Source organism: Gigantopelta aegis, chromosome 10, assembly GCF_016097555.1.
Source record: "Gigantopelta aegis isolate Gae_Host chromosome 10, Gae_host_genome, whole genome shotgun sequence".
Taxonomy (NCBI): Eukaryota; Metazoa; Mollusca; class Gastropoda; order Neomphalida; family Peltospiridae; genus Gigantopelta; species Gigantopelta aegis.
The window spans coordinates 26224244-26247263 of NC_054708.1; the positions used below are offsets into that span (position 1 = coordinate 26224244).

Below are 23020 nucleotides of genomic sequence, written 5' to 3' on the forward strand. Positions count from 1 at the left end.
GTTAGTTTTCACGGGTTGAAACTAGGATCTGTCCCTTTAAACTGAATTAATAATGCAACAAGTTTTTAAAGTGAAAGTTCTTGATGTGTAAAGTTTGTTAGCAATTGTTGGGCTCTGCAGTTAATATCTACAATAAAAAAAAATGCATACGTATAAATTGTATGACTTAAGGACCCCCCCACCCCCCACCCATTTAAAGCAAACAATGCTATACACTTCATCATACTAATGGTTTTCCCTTATATTCTTTTAACTTTAAGTGCAAAAACAGGTTTTACATTTTAAGAATAATATACACAATACTGGTACAGGTATATGAAATTGCATTCAATAATTAAGAAACCTTTATTTAAGACACAAAATTACTGATCAAATACAAAAGTAATAAATAAAATTTCATTTCATTTGCAATACACATATATGTGTGCCTATAACCAGTAATTATACATAGTAAAAATATTTTCTCCAATATATACATTAAATCTATTAAAGGGACATTCCTGAGTTTGCTGCACTTTTTAAGATGTTATCGACCAACAGAGACTTTTTAACGACTGTAATTACATATCAAATATATTTTTATGCATAAAATATTAGTGGCTGTATATTAAATGTGTTTCTGATCGTTCTAATATTTATACTAGGTAAAATGTCATCGTATTTCCTAAAATATAGTTTTTTCATACGTACAAAATTATTTGAAGACAAAATCCAGTTTCGGCTTCTTACAAATATTTACGATGACCAGAAACACATTGAATATACAGAGACTGATATTCTAAACAAGAAACTATATTTAATATGTAAGTTTAATCCTAGAAATATGTTATTAGTCGAAAACATCTTACAATGCAGGAAACTCAGGAATGTTCCTTTAAATGTAAGTTATGATAGCTTCTTACACTTGACAGTATTGGTGCCCATGCTTCAGGATTGGTCTGAATAAAGCTTAGCAGGACACCGGATATGTCTCGCAAAATTCCCTCTATGTCTTTTGTTCTTTCGTCTGTTAAAAACAAAGTAAATAACAATTTAATATAATTATTATATCAATATACATGAATGTGGTCTATTAATCAACAAGAACAATAAAATCAAATGAGTTTGAGAACATAACATGGCATTTTCTAACTACCAGTAATAGTACTGGTATATATATAATCATAAATACATGTAGCAATGTGTCATTGATATAACTTTAAAAGTGTGCACCTGGCACACAAAGTGAATTAGGAGCATTAGATTTGACGCAAAGTGAATTATCAGAATTAAATTTGACCGTTGACTGGATTATACTGTAGATATGTAGCAATGTTGTTATTATTTTTATTTCATGATTTCCATTATCTATGTAATTAAAAAAGGTCTAATGTTTTTGGGGTTTTTTCATGATCATTGATAGTCAACACGTTGCAAACCTGTCAGTCACATAGTTCATTCTATCACTATCAGAGGTGAGTGTGGAATAATGCTTTTATTTTGTAAACTAGTACCTTTTCTAGACTACTAGTCCCCCAGGCCAATGGAAATATTTCTTAATGTCTATTCTAAAATTACATCAACAGTGCAGTGTGGGGCCCAAAAATGCAGAGCATGTAGGAAAAATTTGCTAAATCTTCTACATAGTTAATCTAGTGTTCTTTAAAAATGTACAAAGAACAATTTACTTTTATATACTGTAAATCAGGAAGTGTCAACGAGCATAAAATTTTAGTGAATTTAGCAAGCTAGGCTATGTAAAATGCTAATTATTTTATGACACTAAATTTAAAAAGATGTACCACAGATTATGTCCGAAAAACTTTTGTGCAACTGTTTTGAACACACAAAAAATGGATATATGCTACTGATTAAACCAAAAGGATAACAAACAACAATAGTTAGTCAGCATTCACATTACTGAAATTACCTAATAAACTGAAGTTATCTCTAAGCTGCTTAACGTCAAAACTTATAATAAAAGCTATCCTATAATTTAAGCTAAAAAAAATATTTTGTTTCCGATATGACGACCGTGCTAAAGTATTATATAGCTAATATGTCACTTATTTGGATTTCACTAAATTTTAAGATTGATAATATTTTACAATTTACAAGATATATAATCTCACCGAGCTCAGTTAAAGGCATATTGTCACAGACCACTGTCCTATTTAATGATGTAACAAAGTATTACCTGAACAAATATAATTTGATTTGTCCCTAAATGTACTTTATTCAACCATCTTCATAACCACCATACTCCATTTATTAAAGACATTTTGTAAAAATAATTGAATTATGGCAATGGTCCATAATTCAAAAACTAAAATTGACGAGAGGGACGACTTGGATTTCACTCCATCATGGTTCAGTTATGGTGATGCAATAGCTAGATTTGGTTTCCAACAATTAATGTATTTTTTAGTTATTATCCATTTTTAGAGAAATTAGGTCCTTAAATCTGTGACAGTATGCCTTTAAATTCTCACCTGTCACCTTGTGTCCAATGTGCATCTGGAGAAGATGCTCATGGACAGCCTCGTCAAAGACATTGAAAAAATGTTCCAGCACTGCGTGTCGAGCTACCGGGACTGTTCGCAGGAGGAACAGGGCTGACTGAGTCAACGCCTCGCTGTTCACATTACCCTTGCTACTGGTGCCATGAAGAAACTTGTGTACCTCACTTAGTATGTCCTGAAAATACATCTCAGCGTTCTTAAACATGTCCTAACTATCAATTTATACATATTGGTGTTCTGGAGATGGGGGGGGGGGGGGGGGGGGGGGTGGCAAGGATATTCATATTTACAAAATAAGACTTAAATCCAGTATTTGAAAACAATTTATTTTTCAACTAGCCACTAACATTGCTACATGTATATTAGTTATTTACTAGCCCAACATTCAATATCACTAGCCATAGGAGTGGGGCTACCATAATCTAGAAGCCCTGATTATATCATTAATATGTTGTATAAAAGAAGTCACTAGGTCATACGTTTATTTGCTGCAAAAGTCTTCACCCATGGCAATTCTTCAAAACATTGCCGTGGGAGACAAATTCTTAAAGCTGCTTTCCCTGGAATATTTTAGAATAGACGATCCAGTTCTGTTTGGTATATATGAAAGGTCCACCACATCCCTATAGTTTCGCAATGCTCGCTAATCTACATTATCTAGATCAACTACAATGCCCAGCATTGTTTTTTTTCATTTAGTGGAACGTCAGTAGAACTGGGACTTTACTTGAACTTTTCACGTGATTTTGAACAAATTTAACTGTCTTGATTGAGGGGTTGTCTCATATCTCCAAAACATATTTATATCCATACAGGTATGGTACAATACCTTTCCAGGGGTCGGTGGGGGTATTTGCCTTGAAATTTTGACAGTGGCCAGCGATTGGCATATGCGTTACATGTAAGGGGGTGTTAATAATTACGTAACGCTCTAGGGGTAGAGGAAGAGGGTGTTGTTTTCGATTTACGTAACATTTATCAAGACTATATGTTATTTCTATTCATTACTTAGACCTAGAAAGGTGTTTTTTGGAAATGCGCAGTCGGTTTAGAATCGACCCCCATCGGCGGGCTCGTTCCAGCCAGTGCGCCATGACTGGTATAAAAAAGCCTGTGGTATGTGATATCCTGTCTGTGGGATGGTACATATAAACGATCCCTCGCTAAAAAAAAAGGTGCATGTGCAGGGATTTCAGTGGGATTGGGGTTATAGACTGTGTTGAGCGAAGTTTATATATGGGGCCATGCTCTCCCAGAAAATATATTTCAATTTTTTTTAGCTTGGCCAGGTAAAGATTTCAACCCCCAATACCCTCCCCCTGTATATGCACCTGTTTCCTCTTAAATCAATATGCTCTAACATTGATGTCGTTAAACAAAACTTAACTAATTTTACCCTTTCCAAACGAAAGAATATTTATTTGTTTTGTCGATTTTAACACACGTAAAATTAAGAAATGAAAACGTTCATTGTCTACGTTAGTATATGTTATTTTAAAAATATAAACATGATCAATGTGTTACTAGTATACAAATTAAACTTTGAAATTTCTACTAACACTTTATAAAATATTAATTCTGAAATAGGAAGATCCGATTGTCGATAAGACGTTGTCAAGATCAAACCGGTTTTAACGAAAGACTCAAGTACTGTATCCTTAATGAATGTTCTACGTACAGCGCAAAATTTCTCATTTCATTTTTTGAGACGAATCCTACAATTTGAAATCCACAAACACACATGTTAACTGAAACTGACAACAGGCTGTCATTTGTGCTTTGCTCTGCAATGGAGTAAAGCATTAAAATCATATAATAGGTGTCCACGTTATTTATTGGTCAGAATCGCAAAGCATGACCAATTGTTAGTGTGCTTATTTCCTGTGCTGGTTTATTCGGATTCACGATGTCGGACTGTCACTCTGACCAGACAAAATCTCACTTCTTCACTTTCAACTTCTTGCGAAACTTCCAACTTGAGATCACTAGATAGGCAAACAAACACTTTATGTCGGCCCAGCTTCTGATTATAATCAGGGATTGTTCCCATAGTAAACAGTAACGGGGCGAACTGGTAAATCATTGGGGCAAACTGACAGTGACATAATGTTTCGCCACTTTTGGGAGGCGAACTCGGAACTGACTGGGACGAACACGCATGGGGGTGAAACGTCAGGCATTTGCACCAATGACTGGGAAACAGAAGTCCCAATTATTTTTTAATTGCCGTGGGAGACAAATTCTTAAGTTCGAGTCCTGTTTTATGGCACGTAATGAACGTGCACATCAAATATACCTGAGGCATCAACGGATTTGGATTTTCAATGGCGGCAGCCATCTTTTATTAAAGAAGTAAAGTAAGCCATGAAAGTATAAAACAGTTTCGTAATAATTATTTTGTTTTAATCACACGACATTATCATTAAATATATTGAATCATGTAGGAATATTGATTGATTAAAACATCTAAGTGTTTTTGATAATATGTGTTTATTATATTTTTAATGAAATAAAGTTAGCTTTGTGTACAATGTAACCGATATTTGTAACTAATACGTTGCTGTTAAATACCAGTGTACCGGTCCAAGGGCACTCAAAAATGTATGTTTTGATGTTTCAAAAAGTTTAATCATCAGTAAGAAATAATGTAAACAACAAAGTAAATTACTGTAACAGTGTATGTCGTATTATCTAATTTTTCGGTTGTTAAGTTAAATGTTTCATTAGTTTAGCTTATTTTTTCAACGAAGTTTAAGTGATTGTGAAACTTCGACATTTTTGTAGGTAAAACTGCAGCATAGAGGTTCTCTTTGGGTAGCCACTTAAATAATTGCGTAGCAAAGTTAGTAAGACCCCCCCCCCCCCCCTTTGTGACGGTTTGTGAAAATAGTTCAGTGTGAAAACAGTTTCTATGTTTATGTTGATTAATGTGACTTGTTACGAAGGGGAGGTGGCGGGATGTAGCCTAGCCCGAGTACTCTGACTGTAAAAGAGCTAGACGGACATTTGGACATAAACACGCTCTCATTACAGTCAGAGACCAACCTATGTCTTTTTTTGGCAATTCCTGACTACCAAACGGTAGGCAACGAGTCCCGCTCTAATACCACAACAATCCTATGTTTGACGTCAAATACCTTTACATCAATCATTTTCGAGTTAAGTGATACCAAAAAATCCACATATTAATCACTAATACACTTACTACAGAAAGAAACCCGACAGCACCCACATTCAGCTACGCTTCGTGACACTCCGTCGCAACACAGTACAGCGCTCGTTCGATGCGTGGTTGGTATGGGATCGATCCCCATTGGTGGGCTCATTGGTCCATTTCACGTTCCAGCCAGTGCAACACAACTGGTTTATCAAAAACTGTGGTATGTGCTACCCTGTCTGTGGGATGGTGCATATAAAAGATCCCTTGCTGCTTATCGAATAGAGTAGTCCATGAAGTGGCGATAGTGGGTTTCCTCTCTCAATATCTGTGTGGTCCTTAACCATATGTCTGACGCCATATAACCATAAATAAAATGTGTTGAGTGTGTCGTAAATAAAACGTTTCCTTCCTTCCTGTTACAAGAGGGACAATAACAATACTGAATCTGAATATAACAGTAATTTACAAAATGTTGTTTCTCACATGACATTCCATGATTGCTGTAATGAATCTTTTTAGTATTTTAAAACATGGTTGTTAATTAAAAAAATCCAACATATCACAAATAAGCAAAGAAGAAGTATGTCATAATTATATAGACAACATAAACATTGAAACTACCTGTGCATGCGAAATATGGCGATCTCTCCACCGGTCGATCTCGCCGTAAATTCCATATACTGCTGGGCGAAATCGCCGTACTATATATATCTAACTAAAGAGGAATTTTATTATTTAAAATGTTTATATTACTATCATTTACTGCATGAAATGATATGAACAATGTTCAAATCAAATGTGATGTGTCCTTTTTTTCTGTCTTTGCCTGTTAAAGTGTTTCTTGTGAGTATAGTTTTCTCGCAGTGACCACTGTGCATACCATTTTAAAGACGATTAACACTAATAATAGTGAACTCTAATCAACATATAGACATAAACTGTTATAATGAATTATAATTTCCCTGTAATGAAACTGAAATCGTGAAATGCTAATAAGCAATATATCTTTATATCTGTCCTTGTATCTTATCTCGTTAGTTTTCTGATACTGGTAATTTAATTTGATCAGTTCTATAAAACCATAGATGTAAAGAACATATCAAAAAAACAAAACATACACAAGCTTTTAGTTTGACATTTTATTAATTTGTAATATATAAGTGTACTATGAAATTGAACACACAAACATGTCGGCGACCACGGCCAACTTTTTGAGAAACCAATATCAAACCCAAAACAAGCACTGAATAATAATACGCTTAAAGTACTGTCAGTCGGGCCAACTTTGTTGTAAACAGTATGGAAGACAGAAAACAGACAGATGGAGTTTCAGTTTGAATTTTATTAATTTGTTACATTAATATGTTCTCAAACAATAAGTAAGTGTACAATGAAATGGTACACAAAACGTCGGCGATCTCGCCCAACCTTGCTGATATGGAGTAAACTGAACAAAAGCAATGACAGAAAAAACAAAAGCTTGGGAATAAAGAACAGTATCAAACCCAAAACATTAATTAAATATTATTATAATAACCAATTTATTGTAATAAACAGTGACATTCCCGTCTGCTTATATTTATATAGAGTACCACAATTTCGCCCAGCAGTATATGGAATTTACGGCTATCTCGCCCGTGGCGAGAACACCTGGGCGAAATCGCCGGACTTCGTGCATGCCATGGATTATCAGGGCGGGCAGGAGCAGGTCAACTCGCCCCAAAACCAACTCGCCACTACCAACTCGCCCCAGTGGTTGATCAACTCGCCCCAAAACCAACTCGCCCCTACCAACTGGCCCCAGTGGTTGGTCAACTCGCCCCACACTGTTTAGTCAACTCATATCATTACCATTTTATTCATTAATATACCAGTATTTTAAACACTAATGTGCATTGAATATTGTTGATTCTACACACCAGTTGGACTTCAAAAGCCTGGGCTGATCATTCTTTTAAAGAAATACGGGACAAACTCACAAACGTTCTAATAGGCTTGACAGTTCATTGTAATAGATTATTATTTATCTGATATTAGGATCTCCCCAATATAAAACCATTTAACAAGTGGTCGTAATAATGGATTTAATAAATAACATGACACCAAAGTTGTCGATGTCCATTTTTTATTTTGTCACAATTATTTATGGACATTAAAGTTTGGTGCGAGTTGACCAAACACTAGGGTGAGTTGACCAGCATTCATTATGGCTAGCTCTTCAAAAATGTCAGAAAATCAGTTCTTTTCCAATAAAATGTGTTAAAATAATTTCGCCAACTTAAAATAAAATTCACCAATTGTTTTAAAACTTGCTTTTGGCAAATGTGGTGACTGCCAGAGCTAGCCCTGATTATGCTTGAGGGCAATTCGGATGAAATAAATCGGAATATCTGATTAAATTTCAGCATGTTTAAGTGTGAGGGTAAAATCTACTTTGTCAAATTTGTGGAGTTGTAATTATGATTATGATTTTTTAACATGTAAATTTTATCATTGTAAAATAAATTTATAAATCATTACACATTTGTTTCATTGTGCACCATATATTTATAACATGTTTTACATAAATTACAATGCCTGTCTTTTTTTAATGCAGCATGCAATATAAGTAGAAAAACAATTGACATGAAAGAATGCACAAAATATATTTTAAAAAAATGGAATTAACCGTTAAATGTTAACATAATGATAAAGTCATGTTACAGTGTGCATGTACATGTAGTTGTGTTTGTGCTTGACATTATATTAAATGATGAACATATAAAATTGCATTAGCAGCTTTAACTATATATTAATATTTTGTAGTAGTATTCTGTCTTTACTAGTTTAAATTTGTAGAGATGTACTGTTTTTTTAATAATGTGTGTATATGATACTAAATACATACACGTGTATGTTGTATGTATTAATATCTAGAACTGTATCTACATGTGTATATCATTGATAGATCTGTGTATACTGACATATTTGTAAAAACTTTGTTTACTTTATTTAGTAAGTTCAAGTATTCCTGTATGAAGAGGACAAAACGTTTTAGTAATACATCATGTTTAAAAGCCTGCTTGAGCTGCATCGTAGGTTACCTCCCCTACCTCAGGTCCAGCTGTCACAACCTGTCAAACTCACGGCTTTCACTGTGTCGCTCGGTTTTGCTCTGATTGGGATTCTTGCTGTGTTTTTTCGTCGAAGGAAAGGACGCCCTGTGAAAAGACCGCCAAAACCTGCTGGTAAACAGAAGACTAGTTCAGTCAACTACCAGCGACTGACAAAGGTTTCAAGTCCTAATGGAGGTATAGCAGTATAAAAAGGTTTTTCTAAGACATAAATTAATGCTTGTGATCTGGTGAATCATCTTTTAAAATGTGTCACAAAATTTTGTTCATCTTAGACTAGTTAACAAAATTCAGCTTTGTTTTTCTGGGGTGAATTTATTATGAAATATATTTTGATCTTTGCAATTTGATAGAACATATAAACTGGTGAGTTATATTTGTATGATCCTACTTTTAAGATAAACGTATGAATGTTCATTGATTGAGAAATATTAGGTTGATAAATATAAGGCTTTTTTTGTAATGTGTATTTTCAATTGGTTAAACTTTATTTTTGACCACTAGAAATTAGAATGGGCTAGAGTTGTGCATTTTTAAGGAGTTGTAATTATTTCAGTCACAGGTTAAAAGCTACAATGTGACCATCTTTGAGACATTGTTTGTATTTTCAGACGTTAGACCACGCAGTCACTGCAGTGATATTAGTGACATCCGCAATCTGATACAACAGCGATCACTGTCATCTTCCCTGACCAGCCTGGGGGCAGCATCAAGTTCCACTGTGACACACCCTCTTGTTGATACCTCCAAGATGACTCCAGTTCAGCTGTGTGATCAAGGTTAGCATGGTAACTAAAGACCTCAGTCTGAAAGTGGTTAATTTAAGCCATTTGATTTAAACACTGGTCAAGGCTAGCTCTGGCACTTGCCAAATTCGCCAGTTGCAAATTTCAAAAACAATTAGCAAATTTTATGTTTAATTTGCTGAAATAATTTCATGAAATAAATGATATTTTATTGGAAGTTTCTGCCAGTTATTAAGTTTAGAAGATAATTTGGCAAAATGTTCTGCTTACCCAGAGCTAACCCTGCTGGTGATTTAATTGTCAAGGACTGACAACCAGAACTATTTGGTTCCACTGCGAAAATGAGAGTAATCTACTATATATATTGTTATTATTATCATTGTTATTAGTCCCCTTCATGTTGAATTGGAGAGGACTATAGGAGCTGAAATTTTGAAAATAGCTGTTGAGATCAATTTTGACTTTTATGGCAGTTGGCCTGTGGGAAGCGCAAATAAAAGATCCCTTGCTGCCTGTCGTAAAAAGAGTAGCCTATGTGGCGACAGCGGGTTTCCTCTAAAAACAGTGTCAGAATGACCGTATGTTTGACGTCCAATAGCCGATGATAAGATAAAAAAATCAATGTGCTCTAGTGGCGTCGTTAAATAAAACAAACTTTACTTTTATGGCAGTTGACTCATTTTTGCCAAGTTATGGCTCTTCAACTTAGAAGATATGAAAAACAATTCACCGGACTTTGTTTTCCACAGTGCATCAGTATATTGAGCTGAAATTTTGTATATAGCTATATCATGTACTGCTACAAATAAAGGTTGACTTTCATAGTAATTTACCCATTTTTCACAAACTTATGGCCCTTGAACTTAGAAGACACGAAAATAAATGAATCAATTTGCTTTTTGCTTTTTTGTCAGATGTTGAAATTAGAGTTTCTGAAAATGTACAACTTTGGATCTAACTAGTTCTGGTTGCAAACCCTCAATATTTTACATTTGTCCATGGATGTTCTGTGATACTGTGTTTCTATTTTCAGGTATGGAGAGTCTGGCCCATGCGGTATCCTACTGGGAGGAAGGGATTATGAAGCTCACATACCTCAATGATGAGAATGATCAGCCGTACCTAGCAATACCAGTAAACAAATACAGTCACTCTTAATATATATATGTTATATGTTTTTTATAGAGGAATAGACATCCAGAAGCCAATGATTAATAAATCAATGTGCTCTAGTGGTGTCGTTAAACAAAACAAACTTACACTTAAACAAAATATAAAATATTTTTGGATAATGTAATTTTAGTCTCCTTTACCTAGGGTGGTGACAATGGTATCAACTTTTATGTTGAAGTTTTGCGGTTAAACCAGTTTTCTCACAAACTATAAGTCCTAGGTCTCTGGAAACGTGGTTTATAGTTGCACTTATGGATGTCCATCACAGTGCACCGAAAACATTTAATTTCATAGAATTCTTTGGGGTTTTTTAATGGAAAGCTATATATGGTAGAATCTGCATACAGGTGTTTCTCTTGACTGAGGTGTGATGCATCCTGCCATGTCAAGAAATAACTACAATGTTTGGTTTTCATTTGGCAACATTTATTGATAGTTTTACGTTCACAAAATAATGTATTTTTATTGGTGACACCAATAAAGTGTGAAATTTCTGTAGTACCTTCGAGACAATTCGAATGCCCATTCAGCAAAAGCTATGTAAAATCAATTAATGTCAGCAAAGTGTATTTTAACTGAAGCAAACTACTAACGTTTTGAATGGCTGGCAGTGTTTCTGTCCGATAGAAATGTTTGGGTATGGTGCTACAGAATTGAAAGCAACCACAGTCAACAGGCAGTACGAGGGGCCTACCCCTGAAAGAAAATGGGTTAAATTTAGGGATAGGGTTAAGAAAATCATACAGTAATGATAAGAATAATTGATTTTGTCAAAAGGTCAATTTAAGAAAATAAAATCTGCAAAAACTTTTGGGTATGATGCTATACCCGTTTTACCCTCTGGCAAAAACCCTGGAGCCTGGTTATCCATTCATAAAATTTAATCTAAAATATTTTATAACATACAGTTAACATCTCCAGCATCAACTACAATCAGTTTACTATCGATAGGCGAGATATTAATTCCACAGAATTCTTTCTCTTTTTTCCAATAGGATACTGACACAGCTGCCTTACAGCACCGCCTTGAACACCTGCTGGACCTTGCGTACCGCATGCAAGACAACTACGAGAGAGAGTACGAGAAATATGGCGACCAGGTGGCGCTCGAGTCCGCGCTCTCGGCATTTGCCGAAATGGATCGACTTCTCGAACGAAGGAGTCTGGACGACTCATCTAGTGACCATGAGTCATACGTGTCTGCTGCAGACGTGAGTGTTTGTGTTTCCGAGTCGTTCATTCATTTTAATTTAATTTTTGGCTTATCGCCGATGAAGGTTCAAGAACGCTGTCCTGAGCACATTTCTTAACTTTTTAGAGGGTGGGTTTTTTGTGCGGATTAGTGAGAATCGGAGGAATTAGCGTAGAACACTCTTGCATGTTAATTTTAAAAATTATAGAAGTAAAAATAATGTCAGATTTTCGCGTTGTCTAAAAAGGTGATTATTCAAGTGTTGACATATGAAGTTATTCTCACTTTAGTTTGTATGATGATGATTTCAAGGCTTGAAATATAATATAAATCATAAATCTGGAGGAATTATGTCTGATTCAGTTGATAGTGTAGATATTTAAACATATTATATTAACAAAACATTTTAGTCTCTTAAATACTATCAAATATAAAAACAACAAAATACTTAAACCGATTACAACATAAAAACATCTTTGTACAATTATACCAATTTATGATATACCTGAAGTAAACTAAATTTCTCTGCAGTGTTTTTTTGCTCTGATATTAATATAATGTTTATTTTGCCTCTTTAGTTGGCCCACCTAGCAGACCTGGAGAGTCAGAAGGAGATGTTGAAGTATTTTCCCCTGTATGAGGCTGGCTTGATGGAGCTCAAGCACAGTAATGTGCCCTTCCGGTTTCTCAGGTATGAGTGTGAAAAAACACCCCATTGTTTTGTTTAACAACACCACTAGAGCACATTGAGTTATTAATCATCAGCTATTGGATGTCAAACACTTGGTAATTTTGACATACAGTCTTAGAGAGGAAACTCATTGCATTTTTGCTAATGAAGCAAGGGATCTTTTATATGCAGTTTGCCACAGACAGGAAAGCACATACCACAGCCGTTGACCAATTGTGGTGCTCTGGTTGGAACCGGAAAAAAAAACCCCAATCAGTTGAATGGATCCGCCAAGGTGGTTCGATCCTGCGACGCGAGCACTGAACCGACAGCTAAATCCCGCCCCAGTATGAGTGTGATGTAACGTCATTCATAAAATAACATTAGTTATACTCTAACACTGTTCACTACTTTGGTAATGGGTTGGTAGAAAAAAACAGTGTGGACAAAAAACCCAGAAAAAAACCTATTTAATAGGGGCCATTTATAAGGTTTGATCAGTTCATAGCAAATGCTATGTATTTAATGTAATTATAAGTGATTTCAACATTGAAAGCTGAATATGTAGACTCTGAAGTGCAGAAATATCAGTGACATAATCAGGGGAGGGGCCATGGGATCTTCATTGATCTGCTTCACACACACACACACACACACACACACACACACACACACACACACCACCCAACAACACAATTCATAAACTGTGGTTGTCCCTAAGTATGGGTGCCCTCCCATTGTAAAATCCAGGCTACACCAATGAGAAAGATGACTAGATCAATGCCTATAAAAGGTTATCTTAAGTTATACAAACATCTTGAACAGTGAGTCTATAAAAGGTGGTCATTGTTTTAAGCATTCTCATTGCATAGCCAGTTTCAAATTAAGAAGTTTTTGTGGATCGGTATTAGGATTCTTTGCCTTTGTTTAAACTTGCATCTCGTTGCAGCCAGTGCACCATGACTGGTATCTCAAAGGCTATGGTATGTGCTATCCTGTTTGTGGGAAAGTGCATATAAAAGATCCCTTGCTACATTAGGAAAAATGTAGCAGATTTCCTCTGATGACTACGTGTCAGAATTACCAAATGTTTGACATCCAATAGCTGATGATTAATTAGTCAATATGCTCTAGTGGTGTCGTTAAACCAAAACAAAGTCTTGTTTAAACTTTGAAATCAAATATTGACGTTCTGGTACTAAATTTAAAAAAAATATATACTTTTTGGGGGTAAATTGCTTATAGTTTTATAGCTTCTTGTAATGTGTATTATTTCAATACAAGATGAAACGCCTACATGTATGACTGTAGAATGGTATTGGTACACATGCACACTGCTGTGGTATTGCCTCATAACAAATTTTCTTTTTCAGAACTGAAATGGCTGAATGTCTTTCTGATACAGAGTTTTTAGCCAAGTTATTTGGAGTGCGTTTAGCATTTGATGTAAGTATGTGATATTCAGTGATACTTCACAAAACTGAACCCACACAGAACCTGAATTCTATCTAAACTGAACATTTTACACAGTCCTTTAATTAATTTGACTTTTAACTCTAAAATTCACAGGAAACTCCTCCCTTAATATCGAACCAATAATCTGGTCTCACTTTGTATAATCGGTGGGAATTTTGCTTCTGACTTAACTGACACTCTTGTTGGTATTTGATAAAGGAACAAAGTTTGCTGTGTGTAAATCTAAGTTCCTGTTAGCCACTTCTAAGGATTAAAATTTGTTTGAATATCTAACAAACATTGTTTAGGTCATTTCCCATTTTCGATGAGCAGTTGGTCTTGGTAATGTGATTAACACTCAATGATACAGACCCATGAATGATAATTTTCACTCATTGGCCAGCTTGAACTTTGTACTCCAGCAATGGAGTGTGGTGTTTACTGTCTTTGTTGGAAAGTGAATATTAAAAAAGCAAATAGCTCACTGAACCCTATCTGACAAAAGCAGGTTTCTTTTCTTCTACTATATGTCAGAAATATGATATATGCTTGATATCTAATGTCCATTCAGATTAACACTCCTTTCGATTTGTAATTTCCTTTCAGACTTTACTTCAGAGTACAGAAAAGCGGAACTGGTTTTCATCCATGGGTAGAAAATTACTTTCCGATATGCTGATCCAAGCCGACAAGGCAAGTATTGATATTATGCACTGTAATTGACAATAGTTTTGAAAGAATTTCGTCAACAGAGCACAATCTGCTGGTCCAATTATTACCAGCATGTTACATTTATTTAGAATTCTTTAGTAAATTTGGATTAAAAAATACTGACAGAGCTTATGGTAGCATTATTAGTCCCCTGTCGGTCCAACCAGAGGGTTATAGGTTTTGTTTCTGTCAGTTTGTTTATCTGTCCCACATATAGTTCTCCAGATAATTTTTTCAGAATTCGTCAAGAGGTTTGACTTTCATGGGGTTTTATCCATTTTTGACAGAGTTATGGCTAGATTAAGTTTTCATTTTCATGAGAATTTATTCAAGGAACATGACTGTTGATAAATGGAATTTATGAATGTTTCACAGAGTTATGGACCTTGAACTGAGGAGATTATGAAGATTTGTTAGGCCCAGTAGGGGACATGTATTGCTTTAGCAGTACTTTCATAATGCTTGTTTTCTTTTTGAGCTGTCCGTATTCGAATTAAAGAGATACTTGATAATAAAATTAATGTAAAGTGCCTTACCAGCTTGTACTATTATAATAATGAAATATAATTTCCGATGTGTGTTGTGTTTATGTGAGTATTGTTTGATGATCAAATGTTATTAATCGTCTGGAATCCAAAATAGATAGTGTATCACTTAGAACGGATAAATTAGAGTGATTATGCATTGTCAGGTATTGCAGTAAACGTTTTAGAGATTTTAAATAAAATATAGTATTATTTCTGTGGAGTAGAGACTGAATACTTTTAACTGATAAATTTTGAGGTTCCTCAAAATAAGTATGCCATTATTTTTTATCAGAATCTTCATAATGGATATGAAGATTTATTTATTTTAATTTTATAGTGAATATTAACAAGCTGTTTTAAAAAATATTTCATATTTGTTTTACAGGATCCTGAAGACTTTTATGTGGCGTATGACAAGTGTATTGATTTTGTGGCCGATGCCGACAACTGGGTCAAAATAGAGGAAGAGCTGAAAGGGAGAGGGGTGTGTATTTTCAATAAGGGAGGGTTTTTTTTTTTATAAGGATATGTATTTTTAATATTTAAAGGGTTGTTTATTTATAATAGGGAGCAAAATATAAATTTTTAATAGGCTAAGGGGGAGGGGTGTGTATTTTAATGATATATTTTTTAAAAAGGGTAAAATGTGTGTATTTAGAATTGAATGTGTTATGATTATGGGGTTTGTTTTTTAATGTCTGGTATTAGTATATTTGTGGTGTTGAGAACTAGCTCAGTTGGTAGAGCGCTCACCTGCGGTACTTTGTTCACAGGATCAAACCTCTTCAGTGGATCCATTCTCTGATTGGGTTTTTCAGTACCAACCAGTGCCCAACGACTTGATATATCAAAAACTGTGGTATGTGCTGTCCTGTCTGTGGGAAAGTGCATATAAAAAATCTCTTGCCACTAATGGAAAAATGTAGTGAGTTTCCTCTGAAGACTACAAGTAAAAATTACCACATACATGTATTTGACATCATTGTGCTCTGGTCTACAGGCTGGTAGGTACTGGGTTTGGATCCCAGTCGAGGCATGGGATTTTTAATCCAGATACCGACTCCAAACCCTGAGCAAGGCTCAGTGGGTAGGTGTAAACCACTTGCACCGACCAGTGATCCATAACTGGTTCATCAAAGGCCATGGTTTGTGCTATCCTGCCTGTGGGAAGCGCAGATAAAAGATCCCTTGCTGCTAATCGGAAGAGTAGCCCATGTAGTGGCGACAGCGGGTTTCCTCTCAAAATCTGTGTGGTCCTTAACCATATATCTGACGCCATATAACCGTAAATAAAATGTGTTGAGTGCGTCGTTAAATAAAACATTTCTTTCTTTCTTTCAATGTGCTCTAGTGGTGTCATAAAACAAAACAAACTTTAAACGTTTGTATTCTTTTTAAAGAATAGTTTTTAGAACACATGTCAGGACCTATTAGTGTGACAGTGTATGCACGTTAGCAGCTTCATTTCACAAAGTGTTTGGATTTTTCTGTAATGTGTCACAGTGGTGGTTTCAGAAACTCGTACCAGATGCACATAAAACAGGTGTGCAATTTGTCCTTTTATGAGGCACTGTTGCTTCTAATGAGAGGTTTGTGGGGATGGGGTGTAATATAATATATAGTTGTATAAATTTCTAAAACTGCTATTCTCATGATCTGTCACGTTTATTTGCCAAATTATTCTCTCATTTTAGTGTTTTAACAGATTTCATTTTAACATTTCATTTTCAATTCAGGTAAAAGTAATGTCTTTTTATGACATTGTTTTGGATTTCATCATGATGGATGCGTTTGATGATTTAGAGAATCCCCCGCGGTCAGTGACCGCCGTGGTACAGAACAGGTGGCTGTCCAATGGCTTTAAAGAAACGGTAAGCGACCTTGACATTGTACAGGACAGGTGACAATGAAATCTGTGAGGTAACATGATTTGATTGGTCACTGGAAAACGTTTGCTTTTAATATAGGGATAGGCACATGCATTTTTAATAGTTAAAGAGTTGTTTATTTTTAATAGGGAGCAAGATATACATTTTTTATTGGCTAAGGGGGAGGGGTGTGTATTTTAATGATATATTTTTTTAAAAGGGTAAAATGTGTGTATTTAGAATTGGATGTGTTATGATTTTGGGGTTTGTTTTTTGATGTCTGGTATTTGTATATTTGTGGTGTTGAGAACTAGCTCAGTTGGTAGAGCGCTCACCTGCGGTACTTTGGTCTAATGGCTTTAAAGAAACAGTAAGCAACCTTGACATTGTACAGGACAGGTGACAGTGAAATCTGTGAGGTAACATGATTCAATTGGTCACCGGAAAACATTGCTACCAACATGGTACATTTAGGAACTCAGTGCTGTTACTGGCAGGTGACTTTGAAACCTGTTGTGTAGTATGTAATTTGATTTCCGGGATGCTACCAGCTTCTTTGTTCCTGTAGAATAGCCATAATTAAAATAAAAGCTATGTTTTCATCCCAATATTTTTCAAAATTGTGTGTGTGTAGGGGTCTAATTTTGTTATATATATATATATATTTTTTTTTTTGGCCAGTAAAGAAAATGGCAGCCTCCTTTATCCTTGGAGCAGATGGAGTTGAAAATCTGGGATTTATTTTATTATAATTACAAACGTCATAATTATATGATTTACTCTATTCTGATTGCATGATGTCACTATAAAAAAAACCTGAATGTTATCATTTGATAAACCTCAGAAAATTATGTCATAAGTCAAATGTGATGACATTACATAAAACAGGTCATGAAAAGGAAGTTAGAAACTGATTTTTGTGTATTTTAACTAAATAGAAACTGTGTTGTTTGTAATTATAAAAATTGTTTGCCATTTTTATGTGAATTTATCGATGTACAACAGTCACAAATTTAGTATTAAATTTATTTTTTACTGTTATACATCAATAAATTCACCAAAAATTACAAACAATTCCTGTATGGGCTATAATACATGTATCATGGTGATGGTAACTTCTATTCCTCAGGGGTGGGAATTCTTGGATCAGCTCATGGAACATTGTATTTTCCTCGCATTTTAATCATCCTTTCCTCCAAAATGTGTCAGATGGCACAGATTTTAACCTAGGATTTCAAGAATTTCCAGGACCCCTCTAGATTTCCTCTGTTTTTTTACAGTTTACCAATTCCCACCCCTGATCCCTACTGTTTTATTAATATGGACAATTGCAGTTGAAATTATTGTTACCTGTTATTATTTGTAATATTTTGTAGTATTGTTAACAGGTTAATTGTGTGTTATATCATTACATATTGTTCATCTTATAATTAATTTTGTTTTACTTTTAGGCATTGGCAACAGCTGTTTGGTCAGTAATTAAGGCAAAGAGGAGAATGTTGAAGGTATGGAATCTGAAAAATACCAGACATCCTTGTGTTTTTCATTCTTATCAGTAACTTACTATATGCTATTAAATGAGCTTCTCTTTCATGTCCAAATGACATATAATTTCCATTTGACATAAGCTTTTTAGCAATTGATAAAAATAATTTATTCCACATGGGATATAAATGAAATAGTAGTGAGTTTGATATTCTATTTGTTATCTAATAATTCTGTGTTTTAAACAATGTGGCCCAGGAAAATGGTATGTCATGGTAATTGACAATGTATGTATGTGTAATATACTTGTGGAAATAAATAAGTGAATACATGGAATTGGAGATCAAATTTAATTTACTACTAGCATAATAGTATCTATATTTCAAACTTAGTCGTAATGTGTAATTAAATGCCAGTAGAGTTGAACTCATTGCCAGTAACGTGGTCAGACTTCTGATACTATGAATTGAGTGTTGTGGTTGCAGTCACTATTTGATGTTACTATTTGTTTGATCACTTATTTTTTTCCTGTTGGTATAGATTTTATTAAAGTTTGTTTTGTTTAACAACACCACTAGAGCACATTGATTTATTAATCATTGGCTATTGAATGTCAAACATATAGTCATTTTGACAGTCATACAGAGAAAACTCGCTACATTGTTCCATTAGTAACAAGGGATCTTTTATACGCACCATCCCACAGACAGGATAGCACATACCACAGCCTTTGATAAACCAGTCGTGGTGCACTGGCTGTGATGAGAAATAGCCCAATGGACCCACAGACGGGGATCGATCACAGACCGACCACACATCAAACTGGGCTATGTCCTGCCCCTAGATTATATTAATGACTAGATAATGCAGTTTCTAGATGAAAACAATTTTCTGTTTCAGTATTCCGATGGGTTCATTTCTCACTTCTACGGTATCACAGAACACATCACACCAGTTTTGGCCTGGGGATTCTTGGGACCAGATTCCGATGTCAAACAGCTGTGCCACTTTTTCAGAGTAAGTTTGTCTAGATTTCATTTCATGTCCAGTTTCAAAATTACCTAAGAGCCTTAATGGAAATATAAACCTATAAAGATGTCTTTTTTTTCTGTTTCAATGATTGTGATGAATTATGTTATATGTTTAAGAACTGTAAATTCTATAAATTAAGGCATGAGGCTTGCATCATTATATATAAAATTTACATTTTGACTAGTTCCCATTTAATCACATTCATTTAACACCAAGTGCAAAAACCAGTCTAGTGAGCATTTCATAACCCGACAAAGAGTTTGCATGTTGAAAAGAAAGAAAGAAATGTTTTATTTACTGTAATGACACTCTCAATAGTTGATAAACTCTCATAACAAACCAAACAGCATTGTTAATTAAGATAGAATGAATCTTTATTATGTTCTTTTAATATTTAGTGACATTGTTCTTGCTGACATTTTTCTGTTCTGTCTTTAAACTGTCTGTTATGTACCAGTAGCAGATTAGGTCCCAGTGGACTGTCCCAAATATTTGATGGGCTGTTTGGGCCAATCCATAAGCTCGACTAGAGGAAAATCTTTAGGCTCAGAGGTCAGGTTACATATTCATGAAAAAGAGAAAACAATCAATTTTTTTCTATGTACAGTTTTATAAAGATTGTTACATTGATTTCTTGATTCTCGCTCCAGCTGGTATATCAAAGGCCATGGTATGTGCTTTCCTGTCTATGGGATGGTGCATGCTTGCTGCTAATTGAAAAAGAGTAGCCCATGAAGTGGCGACAGCGGGTTTCCTCCCTCAATATCTGTGTGGTCCTTAACCATATAACCGTAAATAAAATATGCTGAGTGCGTCATTAAATGAACCATTTCCTTCATTTCGATTTCTGGACTCGTTTCTTTTTTACAGGGTTTGATAGTGGGATTTATTAGTGATATCTTCAGTTTCGAATGTTCGAGATACACGACTGTTGAAGCTCTTGCAGAAGACATTTTGAAGAATGCCAAAGTTAAGAGCAAAATTGCGTCCCAGAGACTTTCTCCATCTTTATTATAGTGTGAAATTGTGTTGTGGTTTTTTTCATGTGATACCAATACCTCATGAGTTGTGTCATGATGGCACAGTGGTTTTCCTTTGATGCACAGACAATGTGGAGTATTGACAGTCAAGAAAAAAAAGAAGATTTTATGCACATAATCAAATTGCATTTTAAATCAAGATTTAACAATTTAAGAAGAAAATATTTGGAACTAGAAAATGAGCCTGGATAGAATTGCTTAACAGAAACAGATTTTCAGTCTTGTGAAAAGATAAAAAAAGTTTTTTTTTTTAAATCAGTTAATGGAACAGATGCAGAAATGAACTGGAATTGAATGTTACCCCAGCTTTCTTGTTATTCTCATTGTAAATCATTTTGTTAATTTATTCTTAATGAATTTCATTATAGTTAATATATACTCACATTTCATACAGTATAATACTAATATTATGCTTAGGGATCTTTTTTCAGTTTCCAGCTCAACACACTTGTTTTTATTTCACACACAACATGTTTATCGAGATATTACTTGTATAATATACCAATGTGAAACTATTCAGTTTCATTTAAGTTATCACTTTACCATCCAACTTTATGTTAGACAAGGACCCTTACTTTAAAAAAAACCTAACTCCAGACTGTCCCTTACTTATAAGACTAAGTCCAGACTTAACACTAGTCAAGTCTTCCTACTACTGCTATTGAAAAACGCAATAAACTCCAGACTGTCCCTTACTTATAAGACTAAGTCCAGACTTAACACTAGTCAAGTCTTCCTACTACTGCTATTGAAAAACGCAATAAAATCCAGACTGTCCCTTACTTATAAGACTAAGTCCAGACTTAACACTAGTCAAGTCTTCCTACTACTGCTATTGAAAAACGCAATAAACTCCAGACTGCCCCTTACTTAAAAGACTAAGTCCAGACTTAACACTAGTCAAGTCTTCCTACTACTGCTATTGAAAAACGCAATAAAATCCAGACTGTCCCTTACTTATAAGACTAAGTCCAGACTTAACACTAGTCAAGTCTTCCTACTACTGCTATTGAAAAACGCAATAAACTCCAGACTGTCCCTTACTTATAAGACTAAGTCCAGACTTAACACTAGTCAAGTCTTCCTACTACTGCTATTGAAAAACGCAATAAAATCCAGACTGTCCCTTACTTATAAGACTAAGTCCAGACTTAACACTAGTCAAGTCTTCCTATTACTGCTATTGAAAAACGCAATAAACTCCAGACTGCCCCTTACTTATAAGACTAAGTCCAGACTTAACACTAGTCAAGTCTTCCTACTACTGCTATTGAAAAACGCAATAAAATCCAGACTGTCCCTTACTTATAAGACTAAGTCCAGACTTAACACTAGTCAAGTCTTCCTACTACTACTACAACTACCATTACTACTACTATTACTACTACTACTACTACTACACAATTTAAATCTGTTGAAATAATTGATATGGACACCATTTTTTCAATATACTCCATCCTGACCTCTGACCTTGTGCATTTCCCCCCTTTTCCAACTTACACCCCGAACATTCAAAGCCGAAATCTGTTGAAATAATTGATATGGACACCCTTTGTTTGTCACTTAGATTTGATGAGGTGTATGCACGTAGCTGCCTGTAGATGTAGGCCTGTGATTCAAACTTCCGTTTTTACACCACGTGTCAAAATAAACATGTATTGGATACCAAATAGCTATAGTTTAAAGAGTGTTGAGACTTTGTTAAACTAGAAGTTTTATGTCTTTAGTTGTTGATAATTGTGACCAGTAGTGCTTGATGTGTGTTCCTCTGTGTTTGAGTGATGTCTCAGTGCACTACTCACAAGTAAATAAGAGTATTTTTTATATATTATATTGACATATTTTACTTGTAAATATTATGTTATTTAACAGTAATGTAAAATGTTTAACATGTAAATGATTTCATGTTTGATGTACACGTGATGATTAAATACACATGTATGTACATTTTGTTAATGGTATAAAATTGTTTCATCCTTTCATCTATAGTGTTAACAATCAAACAGACTACTTTATGTCACAAAACCTAGATAATCAACTAAGCCTAAACAAAATAATGTTTTCAGAAACCCTACCCTACATGAAAAAAAATCTAGAGCCGGCCTTAAAGGCATACTTTCACACATTTAAGGACCATATTTCTCTGAAAATGAATAAAAAAAATCAAAATTACATTAACTTTTACAGACCAAATCTAGCTATTGCATCACTTTTAACTGCACCATGATGGAGTGAAATCCATGTCAACCCTCTCAGCAATGTTTTAGTTTTTGAATTATGGACCATTGCCATAATTCAATTATTTTTACAAAATATTAATAAGTGGAGTATGGTGGTTAGGTAGATG

General features: G+C 34.7%; 2 protein-coding genes across 3 annotated transcripts in view; one reads left to right on the forward strand and one right to left on the reverse strand.

Moving 5' to 3' along the window:
* Positions 1-4838, reverse strand: part of LOC121383180 (integrator complex subunit 5-like) — a 28002-nt gene extending 23164 nt beyond the window's left edge. The window contains exons 1-3 of the mRNA XM_041513028.1: positions 4798-4838; positions 2472-2676; positions 903-1006 (exon numbers count right to left, since the gene is read on the reverse strand). Coding sequence (XP_041368962.1) covers positions 903-1006; positions 2472-2676; positions 4798-4806 — 318 coding nt within the window. The 5' untranslated portion in view covers positions 4807-4838. The remainder of the gene's footprint in view (positions 1-902; positions 1007-2471; positions 2677-4797) is intronic.
* Positions 4839-5057: 219 nt separating this feature from the next.
* On the forward strand, positions 5058-22938 carry LOC121383181 (mitoguardin-like). 2 transcript variants are annotated; one of them, XM_041513029.1, is made up of 13 exons: positions 5058-5102; positions 8657-8951; positions 9386-9553; positions 10554-10654; positions 11689-11904; positions 12464-12576; positions 13929-14001; positions 14617-14703; positions 15634-15732; positions 16985-17119; positions 18568-18621; positions 19502-19618; positions 20504-22938. In XM_041513029.1, the coding sequence occupies exons 2-13, from the start codon at positions 8708-8710 to the stop codon at positions 20648-20650; spliced, it is 1554 nt and encodes a 517-aa protein (XP_041368963.1). In that variant the 5' UTR covers positions 5058-5102; positions 8657-8707; the 3' UTR covers positions 20651-22938. The 2 variants fall into 2 exon arrangements, with proteins under 2 accessions (XP_041368963.1, XP_041368964.1); XM_041513030.1 differs by having other exon boundaries at positions 5097-5178.
* Positions 22939-23020: the final 82 nt, after the last annotated feature.